Here is an 11,304-nt window from a genome sequence, read left to right as displayed (position 1 = left end):
AGCCGGCAGGCTCCAGCCTGACTCACCACAGGCAGCTGTGGTTTGGGCTGGGGGGGGGGGGGGTGCAGCAGAGGACACGGCTTGGGGTATAAGCTTAGCTGAGCAGCTTCCTCCCACCCCCGACCCTGTCCCGGTCAGAGCTACTGAGCGCCCAGAGCCGGGAGGACAGGACGGCCAGCCCCCTCTACCCTGTGCTGGGGTTGACCACCCCCAGCTGCAGAAGGCGTCTCGCCCCTGCAGACCCCGCACCCCGGTGGCACTGAGCCCGCAGACCAGGGAGCTGGCACCAGGGCAGTCTTACTTGGGGCCTTCCAACGGGGGACCCTGTTCTGAGCGCAGGGAATCCGTCCCCCCGTCGCCCCCCCCCCCCCCCCCCCCCCCCCCCGCTCCTCGCAGCCAGTAGGGAGAGGCGAGCGTGGCATCTGGGTCCCCCCTCCCCGACCCCCCGAGCTCGGTGACCCGAACCTCCCCCTTCCCATCTGTAAAATGGGCGCTTGATACTGTCCTCTCCTCAGAGGGCCACACCAAGGAGCATGTCCCCACAAGAAGGGTATGCTCTTGTCGTGAAGCTCCGAGTCCCACGTGCCTGTGCCACATTCGGCGATGCGGTGGGAGCGCCCGGGAAGGATTTTAGTCACTGGTCCTGTTTCAACAGAAAACGGCTGGCCTGAGCCAGACACCAGAAACTGCCATCACCTCTGGCCACTCTCACGTGTGCCCTCGGCCGGGGACCCCCACCCCCCACCCCCCGCTGCATCCTCGGGCCACCTCCACGCCCCTTCCGTTCGCCAAGCCGTTTATGTTCATTTGTCCCGTTTGCCACGCGGCTGAGCATGAACTCAGTCAATCAACCAATTATCGACCGTCCGTGTGCGGCCCCGACGCTTCCTGTGCGGTCTGTTCAGTTTTCACCCCCAGAGGCATTTTGGAACCTTCCCAAGACAAAAGGCGGAAGGAAGGAAGGAAGTGCCACCCTGTGGACACAGAAAAGATAACAGTCCCTGCCGCTCCCGGTGTCCTGCAGGCATGCGCAGAGCCCCCTACACGGCCCGAGCCTGGGAGGTGGGGGGTTAGCATTGACCCCAGTTTCAACTGGGGAAACTGAGGCTCTAATGGGCCCAAGGTCACCCGTCTCCACCTAGGTGGCCCGACCCAGGGTGTTCTCCTTCCCAGCTCAACTGGGTCGCCTGCTCCCAGCCCGTTCCTGCCGGCCTTCCCTTTGCCCTGTGAGACAGGGAACCCCGATCCCGAGGCCCTGCTGAGTTCAGCCAGTGGGGGGCGCTGGTGGGAGAGGGCGCCGGGAGGAGGGGAGACGCCGACCCCCTTTTTCTGCCGTAGACAGCGTCTCCTGGGACGCTCCCACCAGCTTCCCTCCTGGGTTCCAGTAACACCAGCCCCACCTTACACTGTTGCTCATTTCTGGCTATCTCATTGTTCTCCTGTTTGGTCTTTATTTTTAAATTTTAGAGAGAGCTCAAGAGCGCTAGTGGGGTAGAGGGGCAGAGGGAGAGAGAGAGAGAGAGAGAGAGAGAGAGAGAGAGAGAAAGAATCTTAAGCAGGCTCCGTGCTCAGCATGGAGCCTGACATGGGGCTCGATCCCACCACCCCGGGATCGTGACCTGAGCTGAAATCAAGAGTCAGAGGCTCAACTGACTGAGCCGCCCAGGCGCCCTCCCAATTCCATCTTCAAAAAAACAATGATCGTTTAGTATTATTTTAAATGGCGTCCCAATACATATAAACATCAAATTTGCCATCTTACCCCTGTTTAAGTGTCCAATTCAGGGGCATCAAGTATGTTACCATGGCTGGCATCCCCACCATGCGTCTCCAGAACTTTCAGCTCTTCTCAAGCTCTGTCCCCATGAGACACTAACTCCCCAGCCCCTGGCTCCCACCATCTACTTCCTGTCTCTACGGATGGGACTCCTCTAGGGACCTGGACCGGAACCCTGATCGCGCGAGGTGGCCTGTCATTACGGTTTGCCCCATTTGATCTGTTATACTTGGTTCCCGGGATTAAGTTCCATCCATTGACCTGCTGTGCTCCTGACTGTACCCCAGCTGCTACGTCTAGACTGTGGTTTGACTTGCGATGTTCAGGGACAGGGGCCCTACCTGCCTCCGGGTCCAGACGCCGGGAAAACCTGGGTGCACGAGAGAATGGGGGTGCGTGTACCTGGACGCCCACAGCTCTAGCCAGATGTCGCCACAGTGGAATTTGAGGGCAGATTCGCCGGAACTCACGATTATTTGGATTTGTGTTATGAAATCTCTTGCTTTACATCTTTTTAAATTTTTAAAAAATATTTTTGAGAGAGAGCATGGGCGGGGGTTGGAACAGAGAGAGAAGGAGACACAGAATCCGAAGCAGGCTCCGGGCTCTGAGCTGTCAGCACGGGGCCTGACGCGGGGCTTGAACTCACAGACCATGAGATCATGACCTGAGCTGAAGTCAGAGGCTTAAGGGATTGAGCCGCCCGCCCCCTCTTGGTTTGTATCTTAGCAACTAATTAGGTGGTGTTTAGCCTTTGTCTCCTCCTGTAAGAAAACTTACACCAAACCACCCCCGGAGCCCACGGGTGTGAAGGGAAGCTTCCTTCCAAATCACTCGTGTTGATTGAGCGAAGTGCGAAGGTCTCGGCCCCGGACACTCTTCCCCTCGTTTGTGCTTCTGGATTCAGCTCAAACGTCACCTCCTGAGAGAATCCTTCCCCGGACTCCTCCCTAAGGGAATCTTCTCCCTGCCAGTCACTTCTCTCTCCCTGTTACCCTGTTTAACATCCTTCCAAACTAATGTCGTCGTCAGCCTCCATTTCCCCTTCTAAGCTGTCAGCTCCTTGAGGGCAGACTCTTCTCTTTGCCACTGCAGTGGATAAAATAAAAAGGCCCTCGCCTGTATCGCAGCCGCCCAGTAGATGTATAGATGTAGTTCAGTGCGACGAGCGTGCAGACTTAGCAAAAAATCCCAACTCGGGGAAGCGCCCCGGAGCCCGCAGCCGGTCCTGAGCTCTCGGGAATGTTCCCTTTCCAGAACCGCCTCCTGGGAAAGTCCGGCCCATGTCCAGATGGAGGAGCCCAGACAAGGAGGGGAAAAAGAGCATTCCAGGAGGAGCCAAGCGGTTCGTTTAAGAAATTTAATCGATCACAGTAAGACATTCAGGCTATAAAAACGTTCTATACAGTGGTTGTAAAAAGCGGTACCCATCCCCCGAAACAACCCGACACAGACCCATTTCTCCTGAAGGGCTTCGCGCGAAGCCCGCACGAATCATCTTTGTACAAAAGTTAAGAGGCGTCTCAGAGACAACTTCCCCCCAATGCAGAGCCCCCAGAGGGGTCACAGATGCAGCAACCAGGGTTTGCAAAAATAAATAGATCTCTGTTTCATATATATAAGTGATAAATGTCTAACGAATATACAAAGTGCAAACGTAACAAAAAGCGCCCCCCCCGCCCCCGCATCTGTACAGCAGTTTATTTACATGCTTCCGAAGGAGAAAAGGCTTTCACAGTTTCCTGCAGAGTAGGACGCAGTGCTTAGTGGTCATGCAGTGAACGTGGACACTCCCTGGACGACTTTAGGCAGGAATCCACAAGAGGCTCGCACTTCTTTCTTTGGTCGTGAGTGTGACATGTGTGATAGGATCAGAAAGTTTGGTTTCCGAAGTCCCATAAAAATGGCCAAGGGGCATCCAGGGGATGCCTTGCAGGGCTAAAGCGAACCGTCTTCTGGGGGGGAAATTAACGGCCCAGGGGCATCTGCACGGAAGCGGCCACACGAGCCGGAGAGTCGTGATTGTGACTTTGATGTGCTGGGGGGGCGGGGGAGGGAGGCCCCAGACAGCAGGCTCATCTGCACGGACCCCTCCCACCCGGAACAGAAACCAGTGCAAAATAGTAAGAACGTCGACTTGACGCAGGATACGGCCCCCAACGAAAAAAGTGCAAGGGGACCTGGAAGGAGCTGGGGTCCAGACAGCCACACCCAGAGCGACGGGTGCTCTTAGAGGTTGGCGGCCGCTGCCTTCGCGCCTCGGGTAACGGGTAGCTCAGGCACTTAATAAATATTAAGGACGATCGGTGGCTCGGGCTCTCTCTGGGAGCTGTCACGGTTTCGGGGAATGGAGGGGGGGGCCTCAGTGGCCCCCCCCCCCCCCGGGATGCTGCACTTGGCCAGAGCCACGGCGACGCCAGAGTCCTGGCGTCAAGGGAGGGCACGAACCTCGCTGGGGAAACCCTAGTTTGATCCAGATCTGGGGGGAGCAGAGCAAAAGCTAACTCTGGCCGTCCAGCAAGGCAGGGGTGAACGCACTTACTCCTGAGTTTGGGGGCTCGGGCTAGAGAGGCGGGGGTCCGGCAGCTACCCAGGACCTCGGGGGTAGTGCCTGCTCTGGCGGTTCAAAGCCATGTACCGCCTCTCCCCGTGCTCCTCCATCAGTGCGTCGGGAGGCGGGGGGAGAAGTGAGCGGTCCCTGGAGGGGACAGAGATGTCCTCCCAGCTCCTTTGGCCTACTCTTCTCCGCTATTCCTAGAGAAAGAAAGACAGAAAGAAAGAAAAAAAACCCAACCCCAACCCGTTGCGTGTGCGGCGTCGGAAGCCCGTTCTGCCTCCCAGAAGAATAAATATATAAAACAAAGCTCTGGCAGGCAGGCCAAGCGGCTGCCGGCGCTGAGGCTGTGGCCACCAACAGTGCTTTCGGTCACTTCTTTCTTTGCAGGGACCAGGAGGAAGGGTGTGGCGCGGGTCAAGGGTCCTGGGAGAAAGTGTTCTTCCTGCCCGCGTCGGGCAGCAGGTTCCGGGGAAGCACGGGAGTCGAGGCGGCGGCTCAGGCCACATCGTCCTCCAGGCTGACCATCTGTCTCTGTCAACAGAAAGATAAACGCCGGAAGCGATCAGTCCAACATTCGGTAAACATGGCAAGAGGCCACCTACGCCTCGCTCCCTCCCGGCCCCACCCCGCGGCCAGCCCGGCCCATCGTGGGCCTGAACCAGCACACCGGGTTCCACCCTGGGCTCTGGGCTCCCGACCTGGGGCTCGGTCTTTCCTCCCACAGCCAGGGGAGGGCGCCTGTGAGCCCTGAGCCGGGTCAAGTCCCTCCTCTGCTCAGAACCCTTCGTGGCTCCTACCTTCTAAGAGCAAAGCCAGAATCCTCCCCATGGCCCACAAGGCCCTGCTCCGTCTGCCATGGTCCCTGTCACTCGGCTCCTCCCTCGACAGCCCCCAAGCCCCCGCTCCGGCCACCTCTGCGTTCCTCAAGCACACCAGCCTGCTCGAGGGCTGTCCCTGCACAGGGAGACCTGCCCCAGCCGCCTTATCTAAAATCGCACTCCCTCCCTCCCTCCCTCCCAGCCCCCACTGGCTTTCTTGTTTTCTTTCCTCCCCCGATCCCCTGTCCCCCTGCCGGTCCCCCACCACGGGAGCATCCCGGAGGACCTCACAGCCTTGCAGGGAGGAAGGGGGCCTCCGGGGCGGCGCAGGGCACCCACCGAAGGGTAGGTGTAGCCGTCCTGGCTGCAGCAGATGTGGACCTCGTCCTCCGTGGTCTTCTGGTACACGGGGTTGTCAAAGTTGATGCTGTTGATGCTTTTCAGCCGCCAGTTCTTCCAGAGAAGGAAGGTCCCGAAGCCCAGGAGGATGAGCAGCACTGCAGGGCGAGGTGGCCAGCCCGGTCAGCAGGTGGCCCCAGAGCCCTACGTCCCCAAGTGATGCCGCCTGCAAACTCCCGGCTTCGGACTTCTATAGGGTTTTTTTGTTCCAATTTCAAGCCATACTTGTCCACTGCGGGGTCGGGGGGGTGGGGTGGGGGTGGGGAACCTACCCATACACATGACCAGTCTCCAACTCGAAGCCCGCTGTGACTGGCTCGCCCCGGAAATACCCGACCGCAGTCGATTCTTCCAGGTGCTTCTGAGTCACCACACACAGGGCTCTTTCAGAAATGGGACTGTTCTCTATGGACACGGCCAAACTCATTCTCTTCTCCCATCTGGGTGCTCTCTGCCTCGTTTATGAGGGGACCCCCGGGTGGTGCGCCCTGCCCCTCCCAGATCCAGGGGACAGCCAAGGGCTCACCCAGCCCAGGTTTGTAAAAAAAAAACAAAAAACAAACAAAAACCCTGGCCACTGCCCAGGGTGTGGGACAGCCTCAGGCTCTGCTGGGAGGACACAGGGTGGGGGCCTTGTTCTGGAGGCAAGGGTCCCACTGCCACCTGTCAACTCAGAGCCAGACGGCCACTGGGCACTAAAGTGCAGGTCCTGTGAGTGGGCTGGGGGTGGGGAAGGGACACCTCAGAAGGATTTCCTTAGAAAAGGAAAATCAGGTGTGATGCTAACGGAGTTACGATGGACAGGGATGGGGGGGTGTAGAACCCCCCAAACTCCCCCTACAAGAGCACCGTTTGCCAGGAGGCGCCCCTCCGGTGGCGGGAGGCCTTCCCTGCAGCCCCCTTCCCGCAGCTGACCCAGCGGCGGGGACAGCTGCGGCCCCACGGCCCAGAAGCGGCCTTACAGCAGGCGCTCGACCGGATTTGTTGAGTGAATGGAGCTACAAAGGGGGCCGCAGTGATGAACAGGGCACGTGGGCGGGGGGGGGGGGGGGGGGGGGGGGGGGGGCGCCCCCATCCTGGGCGTACGGGTGGACCGGACCGGCTGGCTGGGCAGGGCGGTCCTCCGGCGGGGAGCCGGGAAGTGGGGCGGGCCCGATGGGCTTACCGATGGGGAGGATGACATACAGGGCCCCCACGCTCCTCGGTCTCTCCTCGTCTCCTCTGCTGGCAGCGTCGCCCAGGGCTGCTCGGGAGAGGGGAGAAAGTGAGGTTCGGATCCACAGCGAGGGCCACGGAAAACGCGGCAGGTGTGCGGCCGCCGACACGCGCGAGAAAAACGCCTGGTGCTGCTCGGCGTCCTTAAAAGCTCAAAGCGACTCGGAGGGACTCCCGGGTTTGGGAGGCACCACGCTGGGGCCTTATTCATTAGCAGACACGGTTATGGAGCGGATTTAAGAGGGCCCTTCAGCCAGGTGTTACGAGGCTCTGGGAAAGGGGCCAACGGTCTGGGAGGCAAAAGCCTGCAGGTACGTTCTCAACAGTTGGTGAGGCCGCTGGTGGAATTTTTCACCCTGGGTCTGCATTTGATGGAAATGAGACCGTTCTGGGTGGGGCAGCGGCCACCACGTGACTCCATACCGTGCAGCAACCCCAGTGCCTGGCTTGGATCGCGCCGAAGCGCCCTAGTCCTGTCTCAACTGTCCCCAGTTAATAAATATTGGGGGAGACCTCGTTACACAACCATGAATGTGCACCTGAGCCCTGTAAGGGCCCCGTGCAAATCAAAGTTTAAAGTCCTTCAAGCAGGCAAACAGGCTGGGAAGACTGAAAGACCACACCTGGGCCACATGTACGTAGGTCACCAGTTAAAGTCAACCCCACCTGGGTGCATGGACTTTCTACTTTGACATCGGCTCAGATTTAAGAAAACTTTTAACAAAAATAACTTAAGGTGGGGTGCCCGGGTGGCTCAGTCGGTTAAGCATCCGACTCTTGATCTCGGCTCAGGTCATGGCCTCATGGTTCATGAGACTGAGCACAGAGCCTGCCTGGGATTCTCTCTCCTTCTCTCTTTGCACCTCCCCCTCCCTCAAAGTAAATAAATAAATAAATAATTTATTAAAATAAATAAATAAGGCAGCAGCAAGATCTTTGAGAAGTTTTTCCCTTAAAAGGACTCATTCACCAAAATCGAGACGCCCTAGACGGGCCTGTCTGGGAAATGGGTTTTCAAGCAGGGGCACCCCCAAGCAAAAAGGTTTCCCGGCCTCCCTTGACCACAGCAGTCCCCGCTTTACCTTGTTTATGGTTGCACAGGGGCTTTAGCTACTCTGAGTGGGGGAAAATGTCTGAAACTTGCTGATGCCTCCCTTTTTTTTTCTGGCCAAAAAAAAGTCTAGGGGCTCCATTTTCTAGCTGATTGAACTCCGGGACAGGGGCCCTCTGGTGGCCAAAGAGATGAATGGCAAGTCTTCCACTGATTTCACTGAGAGCCCAGCTCTGACCTTGAGACTGGTAGGGTGAGGACAACGAGGCACTACCCACAAGCAAAAACTTAGAGCCTCCCCCCTGCCTCTCACCAAAAAGACTTTAGTAATCAAGTAACATCCTAATGTGTGTGGTGTTTTTTGGTTTTTGTTTAATAAAAATTAAGGCCGAGATCCCATGACAAAGGATCACATTTTTACCTCTTTGAGACCCTGGCTCTGATCAAACTATATTTACAAAACCAAGTGTTTGGCCCATGGCCCACAGTTTGGTGATTTTTTTTTTTTTAATGTAGTTGGGCACCTGGGTGGCTCAGTCGGTTAAGCATCTGATTTTGGCTCAGGTCAGAATCTCACGGTTTGTGGGTTCAAGCCCCCCATTGGGCCCTCTGTTGTCAGCTCAGAGCCTGCTTTGGATCCTCTGTCTGTCCCTCTCTCTGCCCCTCCCCTGCTCATTCTCTCTCTCTCTCCCAAAAATAAACATTAAAGAGGCACCTGGGTGGCCCAGTAGGTTAAGCATCTGATTTTGGCTCAGGTCAGGATCTCACAGTTCACAGGTTCAAGCCCTGCATTCAGGTTCTGTGCTGACAGCTCAGAGCCTGGGCCTGCTTCCAATTTTGTGTCTCCCTCTCTCTCTGCCACTCCCCTGCTCATGCTCTGTCATGAGTGCGCTCGCTCGCTCTCTCGAAAATAAACAGTAAAAAAATACTAAAAAAAAATAATGTAGTAAAATATTAAGTGCTGGGCTTTTGGTACGCCCTCAGATGGTGCCCAAGGGAGTGCCTCACCGCCTCACCCTGGCCCTGTTGGGCAAGTGCCTGAAAACAGGTCATCAAAGGGGCCTCGATAATGTTTCAGGTCCCTGTGCCTGGAGGCCTCTGGGATAAGCCGCCACCTCGCACCCAAAGCCTTCACACGCCTTAGGGGGGGTTGGCGGGCACTGTTATCAGCCCCATTTAACAGAGAGGGGAACGGAGGCTTCCGCGAGGCACAGGCCAGGTCAGAAAGTGCAGGGGCGAAAGCTAAGCCCACTCCATCCCTTCACCAAGATTCCCTTAGCCCATCGAGATGCCCGAGCTGTTAAACCAGGGCCCAGGGTAGTCCCGACGTCTACCTTGGTGGGACACTGTCACCGTCTCAGGCGTGGTGAACTCAGGGCTGGCCACGGACCACGGGCCGGCTGTGTGCTTTGGCTCCGCGGTTGGGGGGCGCACTGTCGTCCTCACGGCTGTGGAGCGCACCGTTGGCCTGACCGTGACCGTGGAGGTCGCCCAGGGGGTCACGACAGGTTCGGGCTCTGAAAGAAGAAACATTTCCTGAGTGCCCCGCGGCCCAAGTGCCCCTCTGATAACTGTGCTGCTCGTGACAACGGAGAGGAAGTGCGTGCCGTTGGCCACAAAGAAAAACAACGTAGTGAAAATTGAAACCCGCTAATAACGGTGTTGTTACTCCATCATTGGTTGTACTCCAAACGGGAGATTCACGAGTGTTACAGACACAAGGGTGGCGGAAGCAGGACTCGTGCCCAGGCTGGTGCCCCTACCTATGAGGCAGCTCCTCATGTCCTTGGCCAGCAGCATGCCATCCGGGCAGGCACAGGTGAACTTGGGTGAGTGGGGGTTGATCTGTGGGGCCGGGAGACACAGGTACTGGCAGCCACCGTTGCGGAGGGCCGTCCTCTCACACCAGTTCACCCCTGAGGCGGAAGAGGCAGGGAGTCAGGGTGAGAACAAGATCAGAAAATTCTGGAAAGTTCCAGAAATAACAGCAGGGAAGCGGAGGGGGGAGGCAGTCACCCCGTCTTTACCTCTTGGCTGTGTGAGGTTGTGGAAAAGGACAATGTCCTCCGGGGACAACAGGTTTTCTGCTAGCAGACTAATGTCTGAGCCTGTGAGGCGGTTGGCACTGAAAATGGCTTCATTGATGATGTCCGTCCAAAATACTTTATCCTACGTGGGCATGAAAAGAGATGGCAGATCCCATTAACCATGGGCAGAGGGCACACGAGTCTCCGGGAAGAAGCAGCACTAGGTGGTACTAGCCTCGTTTATTTTTTCTTCAAAAAAAGTTTTGGGGCACCTGCGTGGCTCAGTCAGTTGAGCGTCTGACTTCGGCTCAGGTCGTGATCTCACGGTTCGTGAGTTTGAGCCCCACGTCGGGCTCTGTGCTGACCAGAGCCTGGAGCCTGCTTCGGATTCTGGGTCTCCCTCTCTCTCTCCCCTCCCCTGCTCATGCTTTGTCTGCCCCTCTCTCTCTCTCTCTCTTTCAAAAATAAACATTAAAAATTTTTTTACAAAATAAAAAAGTTCTAATTGTGGGGCGCCTGGGTGGCTCAGTCGGCTTGGGGGTCCGACGACTTCGGCCCAGGTCACGGTCTCACAGTTTGTCTGCTGACAGCTCAGAGCCTGGAGCCTGTTTCAGATTCTGTGTCTCCCTCTCGCTCTGACCCTCCCCTGCTCACACTCTGTCTCTCTCAAAAATAAATGAAAACATTTTTAAAAACTCAAAAAGTTCAAATGTATAAAATACACACAAAACTGACCATCTTAACCCTTTTTCAGTGTGTTCAGTAGCATGAAATACATTCACATGGTTGTACAGCCCTCCCCACCACCCATGCCCCAAACTTTCTCATCTTCCCAAACTGAGACTCTGTCCCCATGAAATACTGACTCCCCCCCCCCCCCCCCCCCCCCCCCCCCCTCTACTTCCTGTCTCTATGGATGGGACTCCTCTAGGGACCTCATGTAAGTGGAATTCTACAGGGGCACGTGGGTGGCTCAGCTGGTTAAGCCTCTGACTCTGGATTTCAGTTCAGGTCATGATCTCACGGTTCATGAGTTCCAGCCCCACATCTGAGGTTCGAGCCGCCTTGGGATTCGGTCTCCCTCTCTCTCTGCCCCTCCTTTGCTCGCCCGCATGCGCACTTTAAAAAGTTTAAAAAAAAAAATGGAATTCTACAGCATCTGTCCTTTTGTGTCTGGCTTAGTTCCCTCAAGGCTCGTCCGTGTTGGAGCATGTGTTAGAATTTCCTTCCTTTTTCAGGCTGAACCACATTCCAGTGTATAGATATACATCTTGTTTAGCAGATCAGCTCTGATGGGACCCAGGTCGCTTCCACCTCTGGGCTGTTGTGGATCCTGCTGCTTGAACACGGGTGTACGAATATAGCAACATTGCCTCAGAGCCGTTCTCCGCTGTGGCGCTACTCGGGCCAGACAACCCACTTTGGCTGGTCCCCTCTTCTCTTTGAAGGGTGGTCACCAG

The 11,304-nt window shown here is 56.6% G+C and overlaps 1 protein-coding gene across 4 annotated transcripts in view; it reads right to left on the bottom strand.

The window, feature by feature from the left end:
- Positions 1-3,123: 3,123 nt before the first annotated feature.
- The window catches only part of LDLR (low density lipoprotein receptor), a 39,287-nt gene continuing 31,106 nt past the window's right edge, over positions 3,124-11,304 (bottom strand). For all 4 annotated transcript variants that reach the window (XM_049639853.1, XM_049639854.1, XM_049639855.1 and 1 more), the window contains 6 exons: positions 9,845-9,986; positions 9,581-9,733; positions 9,152-9,334; positions 6,717-6,794; positions 5,492-5,649; positions 3,124-4,865 (listed from right to left, as the gene is read on the bottom strand). In XM_049639853.1, coding sequence (XP_049495810.1) covers positions 4,830-4,865; positions 5,492-5,649; positions 6,717-6,794; positions 9,152-9,334; positions 9,581-9,733; positions 9,845-9,986 — 750 coding nt within the window. In that variant the 3' untranslated portion in view covers positions 3,124-4,829. The remainder of the gene's footprint in view (positions 4,866-5,491; positions 5,650-6,716; positions 6,795-9,151; positions 9,335-9,580; positions 9,734-9,844; positions 9,987-11,304) is intronic.

The sequence above is a fragment of the Panthera uncia genome, chromosome A2, assembly GCF_023721935.1.
Source record: "Panthera uncia isolate 11264 chromosome A2, Puncia_PCG_1.0, whole genome shotgun sequence".
NCBI lineage: Eukaryota > Metazoa > Chordata > Mammalia > Carnivora > Felidae > Panthera > Panthera uncia.
The sequence above is the reverse complement of the archived record's forward strand: the minus strand, read 5'-3'. Positions and strand labels throughout refer to the sequence as shown.